The sequence below is a fragment of the Sus scrofa genome, chromosome 7 (genome assembly GCF_000003025.6).
Source record: "Sus scrofa isolate TJ Tabasco breed Duroc chromosome 7, Sscrofa11.1, whole genome shotgun sequence".
Classification (NCBI taxonomy): Eukaryota; Metazoa; Chordata; class Mammalia; order Artiodactyla; family Suidae; genus Sus; species Sus scrofa.
In genome coordinates, this window is record NC_010449.5 from 67,841,993 (window position 1) to 67,868,509 (window position 26,517).

A 26,517-nucleotide genomic window follows, 5' to 3' on the forward strand; every position below is an offset into this window, starting at 1 on the left:
TCGGTCCCTGCCCTTGCTCAGTGGGTTAACGATCCGGCGTTGCCATGAGCTGTGGTGTAGGTTGCAGACGTGGCTCGGATCCCGCGTTGCTGTGGCTCTGGCGTAGGCCAGTGGCTACAGCTTCGATTCAACCCCTAGCCTGGGAACCTCCATATACAGCGGGAGTGGCCCAAGAAATAGCAACAATAACAACAACAACAAAAAGACAAAAAAAAAAAGACAAAAAAAAAAAAAAAAAGAAAGTAGAGGGGAACTTTTTTCCATTTCTCTATCCTATCAAAAAAAAAAAAAAAATCCTTCTATCCATTATTCCCCAGAGTAACAAAAGATACTTACATCACAGCTTATCTCCAATAAAAACATTCTGTTCATTAACTTGACAACAGGAGAATTTTGCCTTGTGACAGCATGAATTTTTGCTAAGTTAATTGCACTACTGATATCTACTGTTATTAGCTTCAAACTTTTATAGGTCAGCAACCTTTGCTTTATATTTCATCTACTGCAAGCCACAATTCACAATTATAATGACCACCATGAAGAAAAGACGCTGTCCTGGTTATTTTACACGTGCTGTGCTCCACTTCCTTCCCTTCCCTCTTCCCCAAGCTCTGCTTCACTCTGCAAGTGTCTCTGTCCCGGTCAGAGCCCAGGGCGCTGACCTCTGTGAATTGTATTACCTGAGTTTCCTCACCCTCTGACTTTTGAGAGAGATCTGCCACTAGAAGGAATCAGAGGGATATGAGGCTGTGGGAAGAGAAAGAGGCTGGAATACTATTAGTGCCTCACACGTTGCTCCTTCTTTGGCTTGCAAGAGTTCTGCCCTTGGCTGTTTCCCTCTGAGGCCACAGTTCCCAAGAGGCAGCCCCTCTTTCGTGGCTTCAGCAGTTGCCAGGCTCCACTAACATAGTTCACTCCCTGCCCCTTCAGGCAGAGGGACAGTAAAAATTCCTACTGTCACTAGTCTCTGGGTACTTTACCGCCTTTTATTGGTTTCCTTAATGCTGCCCACTCAGTAACTAGTCCCTTCACTAAACTCACTCTGCTAATTCCTTTTTATTAAGATGTATCATCTCTTTCCAGACGGGACCCTGGAAAGAGCACCTTAATATGAATAACTTACTGAAACTCTTCAGTCTCTCAACAAAAATATGCTTCACATATTTCATGAGAGGCATAAACTCTCCACTTATTTCCAAGAGGTAAAGTCAAAACTAAGATAGTCTTCAGAGAGTGCTACAGAAGATCTTAGTTAAAGCAAAGGAAGGAAGAAAATATTTTAGGTAACATCTATTATAATTCAAATATATATTGCATATATTTTCAAAATTTCCAAGGCACTTATAATGTTCCTCAAAGAAATATTCATCCTCTTCCATTACGGAAGAGCAGTTAAGTGTTCAATAGCTCTCAAGAGTTTATTACTATGCATTTAAAATAAAAAAAAAAAAACCACAGAAGTCAATATTGGAACCTACCCAATGCAATACATGTCACCAAGTTATTTACAAGCTAAACAAACAAGTAACAAGGAAAATCTCAGCAAATCATACCCCCCCCCCCCACACACACACACACAAAGGAAAATAACAAAACAAAACCAGTACTGATAACTCTGGCTTTTCCCCTTAGCAATTTCAACGAGACAAGAGCAAATCCAAAAACTGTAATTGGTTATTTCCCATCCTCTATCCTGTTTCCTCCAGCAATTACTAAAGCTACTAGGTGCTCTAGTATGTAATGATTCACAGTCAGTGTAAGCTCAAATTTAAATCATTAGCCACTAATACTGCTGTCAACACATTTATCACCGTTGTTGCTACACAACACTTTTAACGCAAATAAGAGGGTGATTTTTTTTCTTTAAAGTTTCTTCTTATAATGAGCTTGTCATCTATCCCATGGCACAAAATGGAACACATACAAAGAGTTGCTAATTAACACTCAGAAAAAGGATCTTTTTGCTTGTACAGGTCGGTCTCCATGAATTTTCCAAAAGGATGTCTCTTTACAAGTACAAAATACTTAATTTCACTCTCAACATGACTTAGAGAAATGTAAAGTAAATATAAAGGCTCTTTCTAATTCACAACATTTTACCACCACCACTATCCCCCAAAACCTCTTTTAAAGCATTCAAGTAGTTTCTTAAAAATTCTATACATTTAGGAGTTCCCGTCGTGGCGCAGTGGTTAACGAATCCGACTAGGAACCATGAGGTTGCGGGTTCGGTCCCTGCCCTTGCTCAGTGGGTTAACGATCCGGCGTTGCCGTGAGCTATGGTGTAGGTTGCAGACGCGGCTCGGATCCCGCGTTGCTGTGGCTCTGGCGTAGGCCAGTGGCTACAGCTCCGATTAGACCCCTAGCCTGGGAACCTCCATATGCCGCGGGAGCGGTCCAAGAAATAGCAACAACAACTAACAACAACAACAAAAAAAAGACAAAAGACAAAAGACAAAAAAAAAAAAAAAAAAAAAAATTCTATACATTTAGGAGTTCCCGTCGTGGCTCAGTGGTTAATGAATCAGACTAGGAACCATGAGGTTGTGGGTTTGATCCCTGGCCTTGCTCAGAGGGTTAATGATCCAGCATTGCCGTGCGCTGTGGTGTAGGTCACAGACCCGGCTTGGATCCCATGTTGCTGTGGCTCTGGCGTAGGCTGGCGGCTACAGCTCTGATTGGACCCCTAGCCTGGGAATCTCCATATGCCACGGGAGCGGCCCTAGAAAAGGCAAAAAGACAAAAAAAAAAAATCTATACACTTAGATGAAGCTCTTACATTCATTATCTCATTTGATCCTTGTAAGTCTATGGGGTAGGCAGGTGTTCCACAGGTAAGAATAAAGAGTGAGAGAGGTATTTAGCACCTTGCTAAATATCCCTGCAAATAAATAAAAGACTTTCCTATTATTATCTTACAATGGAGGAGTGCTAGTGATTCTCACCAGTAATTTAGTACAGAGCCTGCATATTATATATGGTACAAGAAAAAAAGATAGCATAAAGAAATCCCTAAAATGAAAATATTTTTCCCTCAAAGGGACAATGAATAAAATGTATGTTTTTAATAAATACTTTAATTTATACATAGGAAGAAAACTCCTAGGTAAAAGCAGTTAGGGTGGGAAAGATCACAGGAATAAGTTAGCTGGATAGTAAGAAAGATAAGGGGGCACAGATCTGTTTACATAAACAGTAATAACTAGTCAACTAGATTTGTTATTTTGTTCCATCAATATTAATTGCATAAGCTATTGCCTAAGGTGCTCTAAGAAATACTATGATGAACAGGAAAAAATTACCGCATTCAAGCAGCTTAGCACCTAGTTGGGAAGAAAATACCAAAAGAGATAAAAAAAAAAAAAAAAAAAAAAAAAAAAAACCACTCATTCATTGATTCAACATTTCCTGAGTGGTTATAGGAAGGCAGAGAGTTTGGTGCTGTGGGAAATACAAAGATGAATGAAACAGAGCCATGGCCCTGCAGGGAGTAACAGTCTGGTTGAGACGATAACACAGGTTTTGAAAGGAGAACATAAAAAGTGCTATAGGAGTGATCCAAATAAAATGCTATGTGAATTCCAAAGAGGGAGAAATGGTTCCTAACTGGGGGTTTGGGGAAAATGGCAAGGAGTAAGCAGTTAAAATAAAGGGTACACAGGACTTGGGTACCCAGTGATTGGGGAGGAAAGACATTCTAATTGGGAGTCAAGTGTATGTAAAGACGGAAACTTCAGAAGATAAAGGAAAGAAAGGGGTCAATGAGTATGAGGTTTTGGAGGCATGATCCCAGATTATATAAAGGAGTTTGGTGAAAAAGAAAAGGAAATCAAATCACAGGGGTACTCAAGTGGAAGTCTAAAAAAAAAGCTTCTGTGGATTGTGGGATATGGGACAAAAGAAAAAGTAAAACAGGGAGTATCTTTAAAGTATAACAGGGAGTATCTTAAAGTCAATAATAAGAAGAAAGGAAAATTAGGCTAATAATTAAAGAACAGATAGTTTAATTAGGCCTAGGAAGGCAGACATGATTCTGACTGGCTGTTCCAGATTATATAAATTGATGAAAGCCATGATTCAAGCCAGGCCAGTAACTCTTTGTTTGGTGCCCTTCCCTCTGAACCCTGCGAGCTGATTCAGTTTGGATATTTACTTAGATATGTTAGCTATGAAATGACATTGGCCTGAATAAAACCAAACCTCAGGAACTAATAAGGCTTTCACACACACACACACGCACACACACGCACACACAGAGTCATATACATCTGCCCTTCCCCCACCCCCACTCCCGCCCAACTCTTTCTCATATTCTTTCTGGCAGGATACTTTTATTGTCCCCTATTTTTTTCTAATTATAAAATTAATACATGTTCATTGTAGAAAATCTAGTCTTCCATTGCTGTTAATTTTAACAATGACATAATAAGCCATAGTATGAATGTATTAACATTGATAGCTGCAATTCTATGCTATACTGAGAGCCAGTATGGAAACTAGCCCAGTGCCTAAGACCAGTATGATCAGCCCAAAGATAATATTGGTCTTTCCAAGAATCATCTGGGACTCTACTCCCAAACCCCAAAGGAGACTGTTCCTAGACTGCCTCCAGACCTTCCCTGGAATGTATAAAGATGGCCAAAGCAACCTCTCAGGAGTCAAAAACAAAAGACAAATCCCAATGGACCCAATCCAGTGAATACCAATGGATACTTGCTTGGATAAATGACCACACAGGGGTGCAGAGGTTGAAGCACAATTCATAGACAAATTAATTAATTAATTGGTTTTTTAGGACCACACCCACAACATATGGAAGTTCCCAGGCTAGGTGTTGAATTGGAGCTACAGCTGCCGGCCTACACCGCAGCAATGCGAGCTGCATCTGCTACCTACGCTATAGCTCACCACAACACCAGATCGATGACCCACTGAGCAAGGCTAGGGATGGAACCCGCATCCTCATGGATACTAGTTGGATTCGTTTCCACTGCACCACAACGAGAATTCCCAAATTTATTTATTTATTTTTTATCAGAGATCACCTAGATTAGAAAAATTTCAACCTAAATGGGCAGAATGGACTAGAATTACACTTAGAAAATCAATGAGTTAAACACTGTTGCTTTTTTTTTTTTTTTTTTTTTTTTTGTCTTTTTGCCATTTCTTGGGCTGCTCCCGCGGCATATGGAGATTCCCAGGCTAGGGGTTGAATCAGAGCTGTAGCCGCAGGCCTACGCCACAGCCACACCAATACGGGATCCGAGCTGCGCCTGCAACCTACACCACAGCTCACGGCAATGCCAGATCCCTAAACCACTGAGCAAGGGGAGGGATCGAACCTGCAACCTCATGGTTCCTAGTCGGATTTGTTAACCACTGAGCCACGACAGGAACTCCCCACTGTTGCATTTGTATTAGGGAAGTCTGATGAAGAGATTAAGAGTATCAGCTTTAAACTCAATCAGAACTGATATGAACCACAGCTATGACTGACTATAACCTTTGGCCCTGGAAAAGTTACTTAACCCTTCAAAGATCTAAGAAAACAGGGATAATATAACACCTGTGATATATAACAGGTGTTACATTAAAATATTCTATATATTAAAAATTAATACATAGAAGACTGTCATTAAATGGAAGTTTATTAACAACAGCCTATCACCATGGTACCAATTTATACAGAAATCTATTGTCCTTAAAGAATAAGCACTTTCTATCTATGCTTTTAAATTAGAAAAATATGCACGCTCATTATAGAACATTTAGAAAATACTGATGAACAATAATTTCACTGTCTTAAGTTTATGTATTTTCTTTCTTTTTTTTTTTGCTTTTTAGTGCCGCACCCACAGCATATGGAGGTTCCCAGGCTAGGCATTCAACCGGAGCTGGCCTACACCACAGCCACAGCAGTGTGGGATCCACGTCGTATCTGCTACTTACACCACAGCTCATGGCAACACCAGCTCCTTAACCCACTGAGCAAAGCCAGGGATTGAACTCTCAACCTCATGCTTCGCGGATTCGTTTCTGCTGCACCAGGACGGGAACTCCCAAATTTATGTATTTTCAAAAACATCTTTAGTACCTTGCCCTATGTTTTTCACCTGGATCAAACTTGGAAAGTAAAATATACTTTCATGCTTCGCGGATTCGTTTCTGCTGCACCAAGACGGGAACTCCCAAATTTATGTATTTTCAAAAACATCTTTAGTACCTTGCCCTATGTTTTTCACCTGGATCAAACTTGGAAAGTAAAATATACACTAAGTTTCTCTAATAGAATTATACAACACCAGAAGTTTCATTTTTAGATTTCTTTCCCAAGAAAAAACAAAGCAAACTAAGTACCTTGCTATCTTGAATGTGCTACAATGCATCCTATTCGTTATTATTATTATTTTTTTAATTTTTGTCACACCCATGGCATATGGAAGTTCCCAGGCCAGTGACAGAATCCAAGCCACAGCTGTAATCTCTGCCATTGCTGTGACAACATCAGATCCTTAAGCCACTGTGCCATAGCAGGAAATCCACATTCTATTTATTCTTTAAGTCTCATCTCCATGAAGTGTTTTGCAATTCCCTTCAAACCCAGGATCTCTTCTTTCTTTGATTCCCCTATACCATGGGGCTTAGACCTCTCATATTCAGCATTAGAGCCATCCATGTTCTTTTCTTGCCTGCCATGCCCTCTCCCCGCCTTCCCCTTGATCTATCTCCTAGAGCTGGGACTTTAAGTATAGTTGATGTATATACAATATTATATACATTACAGGTATACAATATAGTGATTCACAATTTCTAAAGATTATGCCCCATTTAAAGTTATTATAAAATAACCCTTTTAGCTTATTTTATACTTAATAGTTGGCACTTCTTAAACCTCTACTCCTAGCCTGCCCTTCCCACTTCCCTCTCCCTATGAGTAACCACTAATTTGTTCTCTATATTTGTAAATCTGTTTCTTTTTTGTTATATTCATCAGTTTGTTCTATTTTTTAGACTCCACATATAAGTAATATCGTGCAGTATTTGTTTTTCTCTGACTTACTTCACTTAGCATAATACTAAGTCCATCCATGTTGCTGCAAATGACAAATTTTCATTCTTTTTTACAGCTAAGTAGAATTTCATTGCATTTATATGTACCACATCTTTTTTATCCATTCATTTGTGGATGGACACTTAGGTTGCCCCCATGTCTTGGCTATTTTAAATAATGCTATAATGAACACTAGGGTGCATGTATCTTTTCAAATTAGTGTTTTTGTATCTTTCAGATATATACCCAGGAGTGGAACTGCTGGATCATATGACAGCTTTATTTTTAGTTTTTTTGAGGAAACTCCATACTGTTTTCCCCAGTGGGTGCACCAATTTGCATTCCCACCAATAGTACATGAGGATTTAGGGATGGGACTTTCAACCTTCTGAAATTATACATAAAAATAATGTTTCTGTAGGTACAAATATATTTTCCTGGAGGGAATCCATATATACATAAAATTCTCAAAAAAGGTCCAAGAATAAAAAAAAGTATAGAATGCTTTTCTGCAGAAAAGACTTGATATCTTATCTTCATATAGATAATAGTTGTTGATTTATAACTTTAACATCAATTGCAACTCAGTAAAAAATTAACATGGATGCAACTAGAGACTCTCGTACTAAGTGAAGTAAGTCAGAAAGAAAAAGACAAATACCATATGATATCACTTATATCTGGAATCTAATATACGGCACAAATGAACCTTTCCACAGAAAAGAAAATCATGGACATGGAAAAAAGACTTATGGTTGCCAAGAGGGAGGGGAAGGGAGGGGGTGGACAGGGAATTTGGGGTTAATAGATGTAAACTATTACCTTTGGAATGGATAAGCAATGAGATCCTGCTGTACAGTGCTGGGAACTACATCTAGTCACTTATGATGGAGCATGATGGAGGATTATGTGAGAAAAAAGAATGTATATATGTAGATGTGACTGGGTCACCTCACTGTGTAGAAAATTGACAGAACACTGTAAACCATCTATAATGGAAAAAATAAAAATCATTAATAAATAAATAAATAAGAGAAATGAAAATAAAAACTTGAAAAGAAGCAGCAACAGCAGCAGCTGCTACCTCTACAGAATACATTGCAAACTTTGAACTGATGAACTTTTCCCAGGTGAAGATTCTAAGAATGACAATGAAAAAAAGAAGTAAGCACTGGTTTCCTCATTTAAAAAACAATACTAAAATAACATCGTAATAATAAATCCTGAAATCAATGTTTGGTTTATATTTAGGGCAATCTTTACAAATATATTTTTTCCTCATTCTTCAATCTCTTATTTTATTATTTTAAAAAAATGCTATTTCTGAAAGGAGAAATGGTGCTTACCAGGGCTAGAAGCAGGAGAAAACTGAAAGTCACTTATCAAAGGAGGTAAAGAATTTCAGTTTGGGATGATAAGAAAGTTCTGGAGATGGATGGTGGTGATGGCTGCGCAACAATGTGAATGTACATAATGCTACTGAACTGTTATGTATATTTTACCACAATTTTTAAAATACTGCCTTTTATTCTCATCTAATATTAACCACCTATTAGAGAATGGACTCTTCAGCAAAGGTAAGGAATAAAGAAATATACCGGTTAAAATTTACAAGACAGAAATCTTCAAAGGAGAAAAATCTTAACCCTAGTCTACACAGTGTTGGTTTTAGAGTATAAGCACAAATTAAAACAGGATGATAAAGTCATAAATCCTATCCAAACAGAGAGGCTGTTATCTGAGTAAACAAAAGTGAATTGTTTAGAGACATCAGTCATCTGTGTTCAAGTAAATTAAACTTTTTCAAGGTACCAATTTACAACTCAGGAAATAAACGATAATTTAGCCCAGTTTTATCAGTATTATCCACACAAATCACATAAATATTTTGGAAATCTGCAATAGGCATTTCAAGGTTCTAGGAGCACAATTCACTCAGTAAACATTTAGTGAGCATTCTTTTTTTTTTAATTAAATTCATTTATTTCTTGTTATTTTTTCATGTTTTTCCTTCTTTTTTTAATTATAGTTGATTTACAGTGTTCTGTCAATTTGTTGTATAGTAAAGTGACCCAGTTTTACATATATACATACATTCTTTTTCTCACATTACCCTCCATCACGTTCCAGCACAAATGATTAGATATAGTTCCCTGTGATATACAGCAGGATCTCATTAGTGAGCATTCTTAATATTGAAAAACATAAAAGTCCCAAAACTACTTTAAAAAAGACAAGGTGGGGAGTTCCCATTATGGCTTGGCAGCTTAAAACCCTGACTAGTATCCATAAGGATGTGGGTTCGATCCCTGGACTTGCTCAGTGGGTTCAAGGACCTGTTGTTGCCGTGACCTGTGGTGTAGGTAACAGATGTGGCTCGGATATGGCGTTGCTGTGGTTGATATTGTGGTGTGCACCAGCAGCTGCAGGTCCAAGTCAACCCCTAGCTGGGGAAATTTCATATGCCAGAGGTGCGGCCCTAAAAAGAAAAAAGAAAAACAGGAAAAGAAAAAGCAGACTATATAGTATACTGACTATAAAATGGATGAATTATTTTCCTGTATTACTTCACTTTACTCCCATCTCATGCTTTATAATTTGCCTCAACAAAGATAAAGTTTCCGGGAGTTACAGTTGTGGCTCAGGGGAAATGAATCCGACTGGTATCCATGAGGATGTGGGTTTGATACCTGGCCTTGTTCAGTGAGTCGGGGATCCGGTGTTGCTGTGAGCTGTAGCGTAGGTTGTAGACGCAAGTCGGATCCCGTGTTGCTGTGGCTGTGGCATAGGCCGGCAGTGGTAGCTCCAGTTAGACCTCTAGCCTGGGAACTTCCATATGCCTTGGTTGCAGCCCTAAAAAGCAAAAGAAAGAAAAGAAAAAAGAAAAAGTTTTAGACTCCACAAAGGTTATAAATATATTTAAAACATAAAAAAATTCATAATTATTAGCGATATTATATTGATATTTCCAAACAATGTGTATATGTGTATATATTATTAAATACCTAGTTTCTAAACCTTTTCATGATTGCCAGTGATAGCTCTTGGTTATTTATTATCAATAAATCACTGATTTGCAAAGACTTTTAAAAATTCCATTATTTCCCCCAAAGTCTTCATATGTATGTAAAAGAGACTTACAACTATTTCTCCATTGGAATCTAGGAAAATTCTTAGAAACAGATTCAACACAAAAGTTAACTATAATATTTAAATTCCGTATCATAAAAAAGGTACCCACTACCATATTGAAGTATTGCGTATTTGATATAAACCAATATGTTTGCTGCTTTCATCTTTAACATTAAATAATTAGCAGAATACAAAATTTAGCCAGATGTATATATCAAAAAGCCATCTTTTACTAATATTTATTCTTATTCAGTATTTATTCAATAAATATTTTCTGAGTGCTCACTACAAATCAGGCACCATGCTATAAGTGCTGGACAGCTGTGAACCTAACAGCCATGTTTTACCAAATACCTAAGCACTGCTTCTTTTCTAGAACACAGATTTTTCAAACTGTCTTTATGTTTTTGTAAACATGTTCATTCGGGCAATGCTTTGAAAATTTTAGTTCATAAATCTGATCTCTAAAGGTAAATTCATAAATGATAATGACATTTTTAAGACATAAAAATGTTTGCCTGTCATGGAGTTTGTTTTTCTGTATATCAATAACAAAACATCAAAGGCAGCACAAATTACATTAAACTTTAAGCATTACCTGAAATGGGAATATTCTGTGAAACTGATAGCTGCACATCTCCAGTTCCAGGTGGCATGTCAACAACTAAATAGTCCAGTTGACCCCAATCTACCTAAAAACCAAGATGACACAAGTAATATCAATGTATAAAAAAATGAAGTGAAAGTGATGTAAACAAAAATAAATGAATAACAAATCTAAAATAACAGCTTTCACTTGAGTTATTACTAAGTGCCAGGGATTGTGCTGAGGGCTAAAGGTAAATGGACAAATAAGAAAACAGTCTCTGGAATTCCCATCATGGCTCAGCAGTTAACGAACCTGACTAGTATTTATGAGGATGTGGGTTTGATCCCTGGCCTCACTCAGTGGGTTAAGGATCCGAGGGTTGCTGTGAGCTGTGGTGTATTCACAGACTCAGCTCAGACCCCGTAATGCTGTGGCTGTGGCGCAGGCTGGAAGCTGTAGCTCCGATTGGACCCCTAGTCTGGGAACCTCCATATACCAGGGGTGCGACCCTAAAAAGACAAAAAAAAAAAAGGCAAAAAAAAAGAAAAAAAAAAGGAAAGAAAGAAAAAGAAAACAATCTCTGCCTCTAGCAAATCTTCTCTGAATGACAAGGTTATATTTTCAAATGACCCCCACTCCCCCAGCCTGACACACACACATATCATAATTGTGAACTCATTTCACAGTGGACTTCTATTTAGAACCATTTATTTAAAGACCATATTTTAACTAAAGAGGTCTTTTAATCCTTCAGGGGTTTTTGGTACAGCATTTCCTACAGCAGATCCTAATATAATTTTTAAAGTTTATTATTTTTTCTTCATAAAACACACTAATAATGAAAACCCAAACTTAATAAGAAAATTGTAGAAGTACAACTAGAGCCCCAAACTATTAACATTTTGATTATTTCTTTTCAGGCACTTTTCCAGGTATTTATACCTAGAAAATTCAGATGTATAACCAAGTCTTTAATGCTCAGCCTCAATTAGATAGATCTCAAGGGTACCTCAGGTTTTTTTCTCCTCACATGGTTCTTCCCTCTGAGTTCCCAGCTTCAGTAAAAGGCCCTAGGGTCCTCTCAGATGACTAAGGCAAAAGCTTGGGATCATACTTATTCTTCCTTTTCCCTCATCCATCCCTAGTCACTGATTCTGCCTTCTAAAAATCTCTCAAATGTATACACATGGATACTTTTCCACATGTCCGAGAACCCAGCAAAGCTACCGCCATCTATCATCAAAGTCTCCCAAGCAATCTCCCTGTTCCAGCTTTGCCTACCCAAGTCTTTTCCCAATTCCAATGAACAAAGGTCTGATAGAGCCACTTTTTTGTTTAAAACTCCTGTTCCTTATGCTCACTCTGCCTTGTCTTCTTCACATGCTAATTTCCTCCTCATTCTTCAGACCCCAGCTTGAAACTAACTTTCTGTAACTTCTATTAAAGATTAGATATAGTGTTCTTACTATAAAGGAATGATTCTTCTGATTGTTCATTCCTTCATTCACCAATAAATGTTTATGGACTACATTCTATATATAGGCACTGAGCTAGGTATTGATAACTAAAATGATATAATGGGCCCTAGCCTCACAGAATTTATAATGTAGAAGGAGACAGATATTAAGCACATAATGATATAACCTGTGCGAAGGAAGGAAGTTAGTAAATAAGAGAAACTGAAAGACCAACAGAGCTGAAGAGCAGTCCAGCTGGAAAGAGGGCAGTCATTTACTGTTGTTTCATGATCTGCCTTCTCATGAACCTATAGCTAACTCGGAATACCTAGCACAAAACAGACATATAGGAGATGCTCAATAAATTTTCTTTCAAGGAATAAATAAATAAATGAACACATGCAAAGATACAAAAAAATTTTAACATAACTGGAAATCCTACTATGTACATAATCCCATATGCTGCTTCTTAAAACTGAACAATGTGAAACAAGCCTTTTTAATATAATCACATATTTTTAAAATCAAAATTAAAATTGAGATATTGGGTCAGATGGATTCATTCATATATTAACACATTTATTCAACACATATTTATTAGGAATTCATGCCAAGCACTGCTCCAGGTGATGAGGATAGGACAGTAAATAAAACAAAGTCCTAGCCACCATGCAACTAACATTTGAGTGAGGGTGACAAGCGGACAGAAAGACAAACAAATCAAAGAGTAAAGAGTACTATAAAGAAAACACGTATGGAGTTTCCAATGTGGTTCAGCAGTAACGAATCCCACTAGTATCCATGAGGACGTGGGTTTGATCCCTGACCCTGCACTGTGAGTTAAGGATCTGATGTTGCTGTGAGCTGTAGTGCAGGTTGCAGATGTGGCTCGGATCTGGCACTGCTGTGGCTGTGGTGTAGGCTGGCAGCTGCAGCTCCAATTAGACCCCTAGCTCAGGAATTTCCATATGCCCTGGGTGTGGCTCTGAAAAAAAAAAAAAAGAAGAAGAAGAAAGATCTGAGCATCTATCCAGAGAAAACCATGACTCGAAAAGACACATGTATTCCAATATTCATTGCAGCACTATTTGCAATAGCCAAGACATAGAAACAACCTAAATGTCCATCGAGAGAGGAGTGGATCAAGAAGATGTGGTACACATACACAATAGAATATTACTCAGCCATTAAAAGGAACAAAATAATGGCATTTTTAGCAACATGGATGGACCTAGAAATTATCATGCTAAGTGAAGTTAGACAATGAGACACCAACATCAAATGCTATCACTTACATGTGGAATCTGAAAAGGACACAATGAACTTCTTTGCAGAATAGATACTGACTCACAGACTCTGAAAAACTTATGGTTTCCAAAGGAGAGAGTTTGGGGGGTAGGGAGATGTGCTGGGGGTGTAGGATGGAAATACTATAAAACTGGATTGTGATGATTGTTGTACAACTATAAATGCAATAAATTCATTGAGTAAAAAAAAATTTTTTTAAAGAAAAAAGAAAACAAGTATTCCTTATTAGACACAATTATTTGGTTCCTGATTTGCATATCCACATCAAAGAGCAAGAGACATTTTTAAAACCTTCAATTCCTAAATTTCAGAGAACCAGAAGTAAGATTTTAGACAACTAAGGATTTATCAAAGAATTTCTCTGAATTTCTTCACTTCCCAAGGTCAGATGTTGAGGAACACAAAAACAAGAGGAAAAAGGAAAAGAGTGGTAGAAGGGGCTACTTTCAACAGAATGGCCAGAGCCCAGCATGAAGTGAGAAAAGTAAGTGATGCATTTCTCCGAAGGAAAGCATTCCTGTAGAAGCAACAGCAAGTGCAAAGGTCCTGAGATGGGGATATGCTCAGCACATTCAAGGAATAGCTGGCAAGGCAGTACAGCCTTTCTAAAACAGTACTCCCCCAACCATCGATCTCGCTCCTTCTTGACTTTGTTTTTCTTCAAAACATTTATCAGTATCTGACATTATATACCGACTTGTCCTTTAGAAATTCTATGGTATTTTTCAAATACCAGTACTCGATACTGATTTAATGACACATTTTAAAAGAATAATGGAATGAGGAACAAAGTAGTTCATTCTCAATATAGGGTTCCTTGGTTTGAAGAATAGTTACCCCTAAGTAACCCAAAGCCATCATCTATGAAAGTATTTTCAAAAAAGATAAAGAATACTTTTCATTTTATATCCTCTGCACTGAAACTGCTAGCACTGGCAGACTGACAAGTCCCTTTGTTTCAGAGGACATCAAATGACTGGTACCAACAATTTACCATTGTTGTTCTTTGGCATTTAATCATATTTATCACATTGGCTCCAATTACTTATTTCTTTAAAGAGAACTACTATTAAGGTTCCAAGGAACTAAAAATACTTCATGTTAAGGCAATTAATTTCAAATGACTTTCAAACTATTTCAGAGGAAAAAAAGAAAAAAAAAAAAAAACTTGGCCCAGCAACTTCACCACACATAGTAGGCTTTTCACAAAGGCTTGTAGACTTAAACTGAACTGAAGTCAGTACCTGAGTTCTAGTTTTAAAGCATTTACTAATACTAATATTGAAATATATTGCCTGCCAGGAAGTTCTAGTACTTTTGTAAAAGAGTCACCAAAGCACTGATTTTAGAATGATTTGGGGGTGCCCTAGATCTACTCAGTCTTTCTTTATTCATATATTTATCATAAATGTAGAAAAATAAGCTCTAGCAAAACACACAGGTATCTCATTTAGTAAAATCCAGTGGCGGATCCAAATTTTTTGTGCTCTGAAGCACAAATTTTGTGTGCCCTAAGACTAAGAATACAAAGTTATGAACGTAAAATTAAGTACAAAAGTAAATATTTATTTACAATGTAAAAGACATCATAATAAAATGCTAGAGCCTTAGTGAGTCAAGTTCCTTTATCAGAGATATCTTTAAAGACAGAAATGCTTACTTACACAGAAGTGCTTCCTGATTACAACCTGCTTCCCCCCTCCACCTAAAACACTCTACAACTCCTAGTATCTCACAGGAGCCCATGACAATGTGGAACCCTGAACTTAAGCTTCACTTGCATCAAGGTAACACCACCTCTGGAAAAAACTTCTAGCTCCCTCTCAGGCTCCAGAGTCAAAGGATCCCAGCAGGACAGACTGAATCAATCTAGAAGTGGAGTTACCAAGGTAGTTCAGAGATGCCCTGTGGATAAAGAGGCAGGATAAAGAGGCAGCGCTGCAGCAAAAAATTCAGCAGTGCAACTAGGAAGTCAAATATGTGCATTAGCTGTGAAGGAAGACATAAACAGCATAATGGGAGAATTAAAAAAAAAAAAAAAAAAAAAAAAAAGAAAGCCAGTGGTCAGGGCAGTTGGGAAGGATGGGATGAGGTACAGACTAGGGGAAACAGTTCAGACCTGAGTCTGCCAATAGGGGCTTTGTATAGGATGCCTCTTTTATGCAGTAACACATAGCCTTTATTTTCCCTCTAAACTATTTGAAAGATTCAGAATTTTTGGATCCAAATATAATACAGTCACTGAACTTTAGTCCAAAGTCATTCAAATAATATTAGAACAATTGCTGCTGTTGTCCTATAAGTATGCATTTGTAATTGCTATAACATCACAACTTATGGTATTACTCTTTTAAAACTGCTTTCTTTGTTTAAAGACATCCAACACTTGAAAGCTGTGCCATCAGAAATCTCTGTTAAATTATTTTTATATCTTTTTTTGTCAATCTTTTTTTTTCCCTTACTTTTGAGGGCCACACCCAAGATAATGGAAGTTCCCAGGATAGGGGTCAAATTGGAGCTACAGCTGCTGGCCTAGGCCACAGACACAGCAACACTAGCTCTGAGCTGCATCTGGGACCTATACCACAGCTCACAGCAATGCCAGAGCCTTAACCCACTGATCGAGGCCAGGGATTGAACCCCCAACCTCATGGATCCTAGTCGTGTTCAGTACCACTGAGCCACAATGGGTACACCCTCTTTTTTGTCAATCTTATAAAAGGAAAATATTCCAAACTATCACTGACTGGAGCAATTTTAGGCTAAAGTGTCTTCTTTAAACATTCAAAATAATGCCTGATAATCTGAGAGTAACTCAAAGACCCAAAAGTAATTCCTTTTTTTCTGAGGAATGACTGGGAGATAAAAATGTATGTTATACTTGGGCAGATAAGGTTATTTATCTTTTTCAAGACATCAGTTATAAAGAGTGTGGTGGTATGCATGGTAACGAAGATGGACCACTTTCTTCCCTGGATACTTCTATTAAGAAGCTGACCAAAACTGTAGCAATCAGACCTCACTCCAGAGGATGCCAGGAGCCCAAGTGCAAACAGGCTGAGTTGTAAGTGTTGAAAAGAAAAGGACTGTAGATGCATTCCATTTGTGGCTTCTCGGCTGGCTCAAGCAGTTTACCAAAGTCAGCCTCCAGGGTGGCAGTTTCCATCACTGGCACTGTACAGGCCACATTTAAATAGCATAGGGTCAACATACACTCCTCCAAAGCAAAGGCAGAGTGTCCCGGCTATCCTAGGTCTGTTAGCAGGTGAAAATGGCATCAGTACGAGTAGGGCCTGGGCCCCTGTGGAATGAGGGAGGAAAATCACTGTCAGGAGGGAGAGGTAGAGCTATAACTTGCTGGAGCCAAAGGAGTGGCCAAGAAGAATTAAACTCCTGAGGGCAAGAAAAAGGTGTGACTAAAGAACAGAGAAATCATGAAGCAGGAGAAATGGAACAAAACCCTAGACTGAATAATTTAAAAGTGGGCTGTGTCCTGGAAGCCCATTCATATAATGCTTAGACTATCCTGTCAGTGACAGGACAAAAAGAAAGTTGGGCTGAGCCAGACATTGCCTTTTTCCTTCCTGTCTGCTCTTAATTACTGACTGAAAAGCTGGTTTGACTACTACACCTACTTGACTCATAATTAAGCAGATCTCAAGGTAGTGTCCTGGTATCAGGCTCTGGCCATGTATCTGCTGCTACTTCTATCCTATACCTAAGTTCTGCTACCTGTCTCTGATTTCCTGGTTCTCCAACCAGTTGGGCACAGTTCAACCCTAATGAAAACAGAACAGGAATTCCCGTCGTGACTCAGTCGAAACGAATCTGACTAGGAACCATGAGGTTGCAGGTTCGATCCCTGGCCTCAATCAGTGGGTTGAGGATCCAGCATTGCTGTAGCTGTGGTGTAGGTTGGCAGCTACAGCTCTGATTCGACCCCTAGCCTGGGAACCTTCATATGCCATGGGAGTGGCCCTAAAAAGCAAAAAAAAAGAAAGAAAGAAAAGAAAGAAAAGAAAGAAAGAAAGAAAGAGAGAGAGAGAGAGAGAGAGAGAGAGAGAGAGAAAGAAAGAAAGAAAGAAAGAAAGAAGAAAGAAAGAAAGAAAGAAAACAGACAGTACCTGCGCTTTGCTCAGAATCTCAGACATGAAACCATGCCACTAATGGCAAAGGAGATGCAGCTTTATCTCAGACCCATGGACAAATTTGTCAGGCAAATTACCAAGCTCCTAAGATTTTTGTTCCAACTAACGTCCAAGGTTTGAAAGGGTCTCCAACTCTAAGAATTCTAGGGTAATTATTTTCATACAAAAACTATCTCCCCAAGTTCAGGGTAAACTCCCTGACAGAACAGTCCATTCTTTATGCATCTCTGGACTCCCTTTCCACATCCAAACCCCCTCCATAATGAACACTAGCCAGTACTGAGTCAACATCCACTGTGTGATTCTGAATCAAGTTGTTCCTTACAATTTTATTATACTACTAAAATTAAAATTTGTGCCATGTGAGGTATCTTTATAAAATATAAATCTAAAATAGAACACAAAATAGAATTAAGTCTGAACCATGATTTTTTTCTCTGACTGGTGGTTTATCCATAAAATCATGTAACATTTCATTTTGGTTGCAAGAAGAAAATTGCTACAAAGGTAAAAATATTTAAATATAAATACCACAATAAAAATCTGAATAACAAGATTTCTACTTGAATTGGTTGCCTACTGACTTGTGGAAATAAAAGCCACAACAAAATAATAATACTTATTCTTGAGATTGTTTTGATAAGAGCTGACACAGTTATAAGATGAAAACACATTATTCAAGTTATAATAATGATATAAAAGTTCTTCTGTAGTATTTTCTTTTTTTCAGATGATAAAGTTCTTTAGTCCATTTTTGAATGTTTTCCTTTCTACAGGAAAAGGGGGTGAAGTGGTTGGAAAACTACATCCCTCCAAAGGTACTACCAACTCAAATGGTAGCCGTAATTCTGAGAGAAGGAGGAAAGAGAAAAGTATCTTTCCCTTTATCATCATCGTCTTCTATTTCTTTAATAATTTTAGCAGAGATATGGAGCAGACTGGCCCTGACAACCTGGAAACAGCATCAACTCACAGAGGACTTCTTATCCAAAAGCTGACGCATGGGTCAGTCTTTGGGAACTCTGTACCTAGTTTCTGAAATAACATTTAAAAGGTCACCCAACTCCCACGCCAGCCCACAGGTGCTCATGTAAATCCATAATGAAACAGTAAAAGCTCATGATATTAAAATAATGAGGTTACCACAAAGTAATAGTGTTTCAGTTAATTATGGGAACAACTCTCCAAGTTCTCTAGAGTCCCATTTAGGCCAACTGCTTATACACATGTTCATAACCTTGGAAGCAGATGTTAGTGAAGGATAGGGCTGCTACCAAAAAGGCCTAAAATATTACAAACCTGCCGAGAATCAAGATATTTCTGTTTTTAAAATATTGCTAAAAGAAATTAAAAAATAAAAACTCTCCCTATATACCTAAAGGCTGAAGCTTTAGAATTTCTTAAAGTAGAAGTAACAAGTCATTATATTAACCTAATTCAGGAGAGTTTATGAAGTATATTTAGATGTGCAATGCTCTCTTTAATCAGGAAAAGTACAAAAACTAAAACACTCTTTTTTAAAAAATCCTTAGAAAAAAATATTGTATTTGGGAGGATTCAAGGTCCTGAAAAAGAGGGATGGTAGCTGTGACAGAAGCTGCATGGAGCCCCACTGAGAGAATCCATAGTCACTGTCCAGTGGTTTTGATGGTTCTTAAACAACGTGACAGACAGAACTGGAGGGATATTAGTGCTCCTGGAGACCAGGCTCCCCAAGGTAGTACTACATGCCAGGGAGGATCTGAGTAACTGTCCCAGTCTGGCTTCTTTCTCTAGCTCTAGCTACCTGCCATCTGGGATCCTACATTTGAGTCTGAGGTTCTACCAGTTGGAACTGGGCTAGTGAGTAGCAAAGGTGTGGGGAAGGGGTTTATAGGCAATAAGTAAAGGAGAGCAAAAGGAAATGAGTAGGTATTGGGAGCCTATTAGCAGTAGGCACTAAATGCTTCTTGCATCCCTGATGACAGAGCATTGCAAAAGGGGCATTACAATCCCTATTTTACAGAGTTAAGATTATTGAGAATTAGAGAAGTTAAGAAAGTTGCCCCAGGTCAGGCTGATGGTGAGTGATGGAGTTGGGATATAAATCTTGTGTGACTCAAGTCATGCTCCCAGTCTCCCAGGGAACTGGGTTCAGCATCGCCAGTCTCCAAGCCCCTGAAGAGTTCTGCTACCTCAATCTCATTACCCCAAGAACAGATCAGCTTTGCTATGCTACTTTTTCAGAGTATGATAAAATAGCTATATAAAGTAGATACTAAAGACTCACAGAACATCACTTACTTTGATAATAGAAGAAATAGAAGAATCATTTATTTACTTTTTCCTTTTCTGATTAACTGTCATGATGTTTCTCTTATTTCTAAGTATTCTTAATGGCATGTCAGAGTATTCTTTCCTTACATGATCCTTTAAGAGTCTTTTATATATTAAAGCAAGGGTCTTGTAACCATGGAAATGTTGACTTTGTGCTATCAAAGAATGTTTTAGCTTTTAATAGTCCACCATTAAATTCTGGTTTTGTTTTAAATCAAAAGCCACCACACACACAAAAATTTATGCGGAATAACTGTTTGAATCAAAGTAAATAAGCTATAAAGGCTATGACAGAAAATATTTTTTAATACCCATAATTTTTGAACATGGTATTTTTAAAACTAGCTCAATAGGTTTTATTCTAAAAATTCAAAAATATAACTTACATCAACTAGAAAACCAACTGTGAGAAACTGTAGATCCAGATGCAATTATATTTTAAGTATAAGCTATTATAATGCAGCTTTTGGATTTCATAGTCTGACTCAGACATTAATTACTATGATATTTTTCTTAAAAACAGCACTGAAAAGGAGAAGTCTGGCAAAAATTAAGACTATGAATCTAGGTAGATAGATAAGAATCCAGCTATCTATTCATCAAACAGGAGAGTTCTGGTCTGGGATACTAACATATCTAAATTCCAATCATTTTCATCACTAAGGGAGTGCCACAGGTCAGCCAATTAACCTCTCTGATCCTCAGTCTTCTCATCCGTTAAAACAAAGTGTTTTAGATTAGATGATTGCTAAGGTTCCTTCCAACTACTTAAAAAAAGAAAAAGAAAATGTGACTATGACCTATTTGTGTAAGTTGAAAAACATTTGTAAGAGATTTGTTTACAGAAAAAAAGTGAATATAAAAAGTATTCTTATCCAAAAGCACCAAAATGACAAAACAAGCTTTTTTTTTCCCCAAAGGGAGCACTTTATATAAAAACAAAAAAGCTAAGAGCTACTTGGTATATTTAACAAATTTATTTTATGGAATGATCATATTTCCTATGAAAAATTCAGCTGAATTTTACAAAGTACTCAAATCTAAGTTGGTTTTGAAAGACAATCTACTCTGACTGCCATCTTAAAAACCTCATTCTAGCTCATCTAGGAATTAAGGTGTTATATCTATATAAAATGTCGTAATTTACAAAATAGACGCATTCCTAAAAAGTTGTTGAGGGGACTGCCAATGAGGTGAGGAGTGGGGAAGAGATTCTATCACAAACCCTTAAAGACAGACAGCTCTACTTCAATTCCCCACTAATATAAAACTTCTTTCCATAAATACTCATGACTGAGATATACTTGGCTTGAAACATTCCAATGCCTGACACACATTCAAATACAAATTGTGGAATAATTTACACAACAATAATAATAATAGTAATGATTTACACCATAATAATACAAAATAAAAGGATGGAAGAAAACTGTCATTTAAGAATCTTCAATATTCTTCTTTTGCTATATATGAGATTGGTTTACTTGTGACTTTATTACTCATACTATATAACTTCAGACATGCTTTGTTTTTTTGATTTGTCTTTCATTGCCGTGGGAACTGTTATTTATAAGACCTCCTCCCTTTAAAAATATGAATAAGCACCTACTAAATTGCAAGGACTTATCTTGAGACTATCGAAATATATTTTGACCTTTTAGAAAAATGAAAATGATTACATTTGTAGCAGAATTTTCATAAACTGATGTGTTTTCAATAAAGAAGGAAAGAAATCAGCAAAGTTTTAGTAACAGGCATAAGAGCTGTGTGAAAGTGTCAATAAACAGGTTAATAAGAAAGTCAGATATCAAAGTTTTATTATTAATTTATTGTTTGAACTTACTCAAGCTGCTTAAATGTGGGGGCCTCTGTTTTCTCACTTAACAATGCTATAAACAGAGACGCATAGAGCAAGAAGAGACTCTAGGATTATCTTGTCCAATGTCCTTACTTTACAGATAAAAAAACTGAAACTCAGAAAACAAATGTTTTGTCTGAAACGTACTCTACAAAATAGAGATAATAAAAATAATCTCTGCCTGCTTTCTAGAAGTTTTCTTTCTTTCTTTCTTTTTTTTGTCTTTTTGCTATTTCTTGGGCCGCTCCCGCGGCATATGGAGGTTCCCAAGCTAGGGGTCGAATCGGAGCTGTAGCCACCAGCCTACGCCAGAGCCACAGCAACTCGGGATCCGAGCCACGTCTGCAACCTACACCACAGCTCACGGCAATGCCGGATCGTTAACCCACTGAGCAAGGGCAGGGACCGAACCCGCAACCTCATGGTTCCTAGTCGGATTCGTTAACCACTGCGCCACGACGGGAACTCCCTCTTTTTTTTTTTTTTGGTCATACTTGTGGCACATGGAAGTTCCTGGGCCAGGGATCAAACTCTCATCTCAGCAGTGACCAGAGCTACTACAGAGACACCACCAGACCCTTAACTCCCCATGCCACATTGGGAACTCCATGGATCTTTTTTTTAAGCATTATATAATAGTAGTGCTATATTTTGAAAAGTTAAAGAGAAGCCTGTTATTCATGCAACTCAAAATTAAAATAACTCTCAATAAGCATATCATGTCTACACTTCTAACCAAATGCTAAGAAAATATTTGTCCATTTCTGAGGTGACAACATTCCAAAATGATCTGAACAAGTAATTTTAAAGTATCTTTTCCATATGTTTAGATGTCATAAACTGTGTTCAATGGCTTTTTGTAAATTAAAGGGAAATTTTTCAGGAGTAGAATTAAGCATGAAAACACTGGGTCAAAATACAATTTGAAAATATGTAAATGACTAAAAATAAGGACTAAGAAGTGAGCTGAAAAAAAGTCACATCTCTTGTTTGAATATATTAATTAAATTTCTACATTTTAGTGACCTGTATCTTGCTCCTGTTAAGCAGACCTGCCACCTACAGAGTTGAACAAAAAACAATAAATTTACTGTCAAGTGACCTCCTAGTGAAAACTAAATAATGCAGCAGCTTTAGCTATAACTACATTAACAAAGGATTTTGAGAAGGATTAAGAAAACATATATAAGAATAGATATGGAGATGATATAGCTATAGGTGGGAAATAGGTTTGAGGAAAGAGGGAAATATAAAACACATAAAGCTACCTAATTCCCATCTCATTAACTTCAGCATTTTCTGACTTGCTAAACTACATAATTACTTCAGAAATACCCAAAAGACAGCTAAGAAACCTGCAATCACTAAATTGCAAAGAAATAGGAAACTGGACTGAATTTTATGCATCTCATCAAAAGACTATTAAATGAGCAGCTGTTCATTCTCATTTAAGCACACTGGTCATTATATTTAGACTTTTTCACAATAATCTTATACTCTGTTGACCAACTGAATGTGGTAATGTATCTAGAAGTTGTTCTTTCCTAAACAGGTGTCTTCATATTTACCTTAATACAGCAGATCACATATTATTATTATTATTTTGGCTTTTGGCTTTTTCAGGGCTGCACCCGCAGCATATGGAGGTTTCCAGCCTAGGGGTCCAACTGGAGCCACAGCCTCCGGCCTATGCCACAGCCACAGCCATAGCAATGTGGGATCCAAGCTGCATCTGCAACCTACACCACAGCTCACGGCAATGCCAGATCCTTAACCCGCAGAGGAAGGCCAGGGATCGAACCTGCAACCTCATGGTTCCTAGTCGGGTTCGTTTCTGCTGTGCCACAACGGGAACTCTCTTGCAGATCATATATTAATAGGTGTGGTTAAAGCCAGAGTGTAAGTAGGTGGGTACGTATAATAATCATTACGGAGTTTAACCCTAACTCAGAAATTAATTCCAACATTTACAAGTGCAAGCACTGTTCCAGGCACTGGGAATACAGCAATGAACAAGATACCTGAAGCTCCCGTCTTCATAAAACAGGGATAGGAAGACAATAAACAAACAAATTAGTCTATTACCTACAATCCTGATGAAAGTCATCTTTCTAGACCTCAGTTTGCTATCTGTAAAACTGGAAAATTAATATTACTTAGGTGTCACCATACCCTTCTCAAACAAAAATTATGCCAAAAAACTATAAATCAGTAGAACTTGTACTCTAGTTTTCTCTGATCTATCCTTGCCTCCAGTAGCACATATATAACAGAATGTAAGCCAGAGTAGGAGTTGTAAGCCATGCCGTGAAATAGAAAAAAAATAACTGAATCATGGTAAGACTCAATACAAACCTGTGTCCTATATAGAAAGTAATTCTAGTTAGCAAGTATATGGTTTCCCAAATAAGATGATAATGACAAACATATGCTATTTTGGAACGTATTTTCTCTTGGTTTCAGTATTAATATCCAGATAAGTCATTTTTATTTTAAATATCATGGCTGTCAATTTAAAATCTTTGTTATCAACTAGACTAATGTTAATCAGATTATGAATTTAAAGTCACATTTTAATACAAGAATTCTTCTTTCTCTTCAAGGTGAAGAAATAATTTTATTTAATATAATGAATACTTACTTTTGCAAAACTGCATCAAAATAGGCATATAATGTGATCTTTGATTCTTACATTTAAAACAGAAAAACAGTTATGAATGAACAAATAAAATTAAAGGTTGAGGTTCTGACCAAGCTACTTTAGCATCAGAAAGCAAGACTATCTGGATATAAGAAATGAACTCCATGAATCAGTATACTCTCAGTAATCCTTGCATATAAATATATATGACAGTAAGTTAGAGTAATTTTATGGACTGAATCAATCCATTGATATCACCCCCATCTCTCTCAATTCCTCAATAAATGACAAATCAAAAAAAAAAAAAAGAAATACAGGGAAAAAGAAACTTCACTGAGAAAACTAAGGCTAAAGTTGGGCGCAAATCAGAAAATAGGAAGAATGCTCACTAGCAATAGATCCACACTGCTGGATCGTATGTAGATTTCCTACTCATGCAATAAATCTCTCTTTAAAGAGCAGAGGACAAGTCTTCTTCACTTTTGTATCTTCAGGCCAAGAACAGTGCCAGGTACATATGACCCAAAAAATGTGTTATTTTGTTGAATAACACAGAGGTAATCAAAAGAGACTTTCCATGTCATCCCACCACCAAAGATACTAACCTTCTGTCACCACAGACCACATTCTTTCCATGTAATGTGCTGCCTTTAAACGACAGTTACCCCCATCCCCAATGTCTCGTTCCTTTTCCATCATCCTCCAAAAGAAGGAGAAGCATAGACATTTCTTACATACTCTTGATGAAAGCTCAGAACATAACATTTTTCATGGTTTTGTGAAGATGAGCTACATAAGTGATCTATGAAGAAAACCTGCCAATGACTGTAACATTCCTCAGGTAGGCTCTTTCAGTCAACAGTCATCTTAGGTTTGTGCTAGATATTTGCCCAAATAGTATAGCTAGGTTCAGCAGCAAATACGTATGAATAAAAAAGTCATATGCTTTGAAATCTCATGTTAAAATGCAAAAATGTTGTGTTGTAAAAATAAAAGCCCGACTAGTATTCTTGCCTTCACAAAGGGCTACCACCACCCATGAGCAGTGTGAGCCACAGAAGTTCCTATATGTAGGATCAATATATCTCTTAAAAACTGGATCTGGATAAGTTTAAACTGCTAAATAACTGTGGCAGCAAAGTTCTGCACATGAAACTTGCATCAACACTTCTAATTTTGTTCTCTGCTTCTCATAACAACTGAAATCACTGAAATTTGTCATCTAACACAGTTGTTCACAGAAACATGAAGCACCAAAAATCAGTACTAGTAGTTACTGCGTGGTTTGCAAGCCCTGGATTCTACACTAGGAGGTGCCATTGGCATCATCACCATAGGGGAAATAGACTTATCTACTGTTGACAGTTAAACTGAAGGAGAAACCAACCACCCAAGAAGTTACCAAAAATGTGTTTGGCTCCTTCAGTAACTATTTACCCATTCTAAGTTTTGTTAAAACATATATATTCAATTTCATACATCCTGTCACATCTTTAAAAACGAAACAGAGTTCAGGTAGGCGAAAAACAACTTGAGATAGAAATGATTCAGCAGTATTATCTTTATCTAAAAAGCTATGCATAATTACCTTATGCTCCAATATAGTTAGAAAAGATTTTTACAAGATACCCTCACTATGTTAAAAAAAAAAAAAAAAAAACAACTTAAAACAATGTAAAGGCACCTAGGAAAACATCAAATTCATAAAGATTTTTGTGAATCTTTAATAAACAAAGAAATTATATATCTAAAAACAGTGACATCCCATTCTTTTTATTTTTTTTTCCTTTTGTCTTTTCTCTTTTTAGGACCGCACCTGCGGCATATGGAGGCTCCCAGGTTAGGGGTCCAATTGGAGCTACAGCTTCCTGGGCCTACACCACAGCCACAGCAACACCATATCTGAGCCATATCTGAGACCTACACCACAGCTCGCGGCAACGCCAGATCCTTAAACCACTGAGCGAGGCCAGGGATCGAACTGCAACCTCATGGTTCCTAGTCGGGTTTCTTTCCT

General features: G+C 37.3%; 1 protein-coding gene across 2 annotated transcripts in view; it reads right to left on the reverse strand.

The window, feature by feature from the left end:
- NUBPL (nucleotide binding protein like) overlaps positions 1–26,517 on the reverse strand; it is a 242,910-nt gene that overhangs the window by 56,341 nt on the left and 160,052 nt on the right. For both annotated transcript variants that reach the window (XM_013978129.2, XM_005666209.3), the window contains exon 7: positions 10,782–10,875. In XM_013978129.2, coding sequence (XP_013833583.2) covers positions 10,782–10,875 — 94 coding nt within the window. The remainder of the gene's footprint in view (positions 1–10,781; positions 10,876–26,517) is intronic.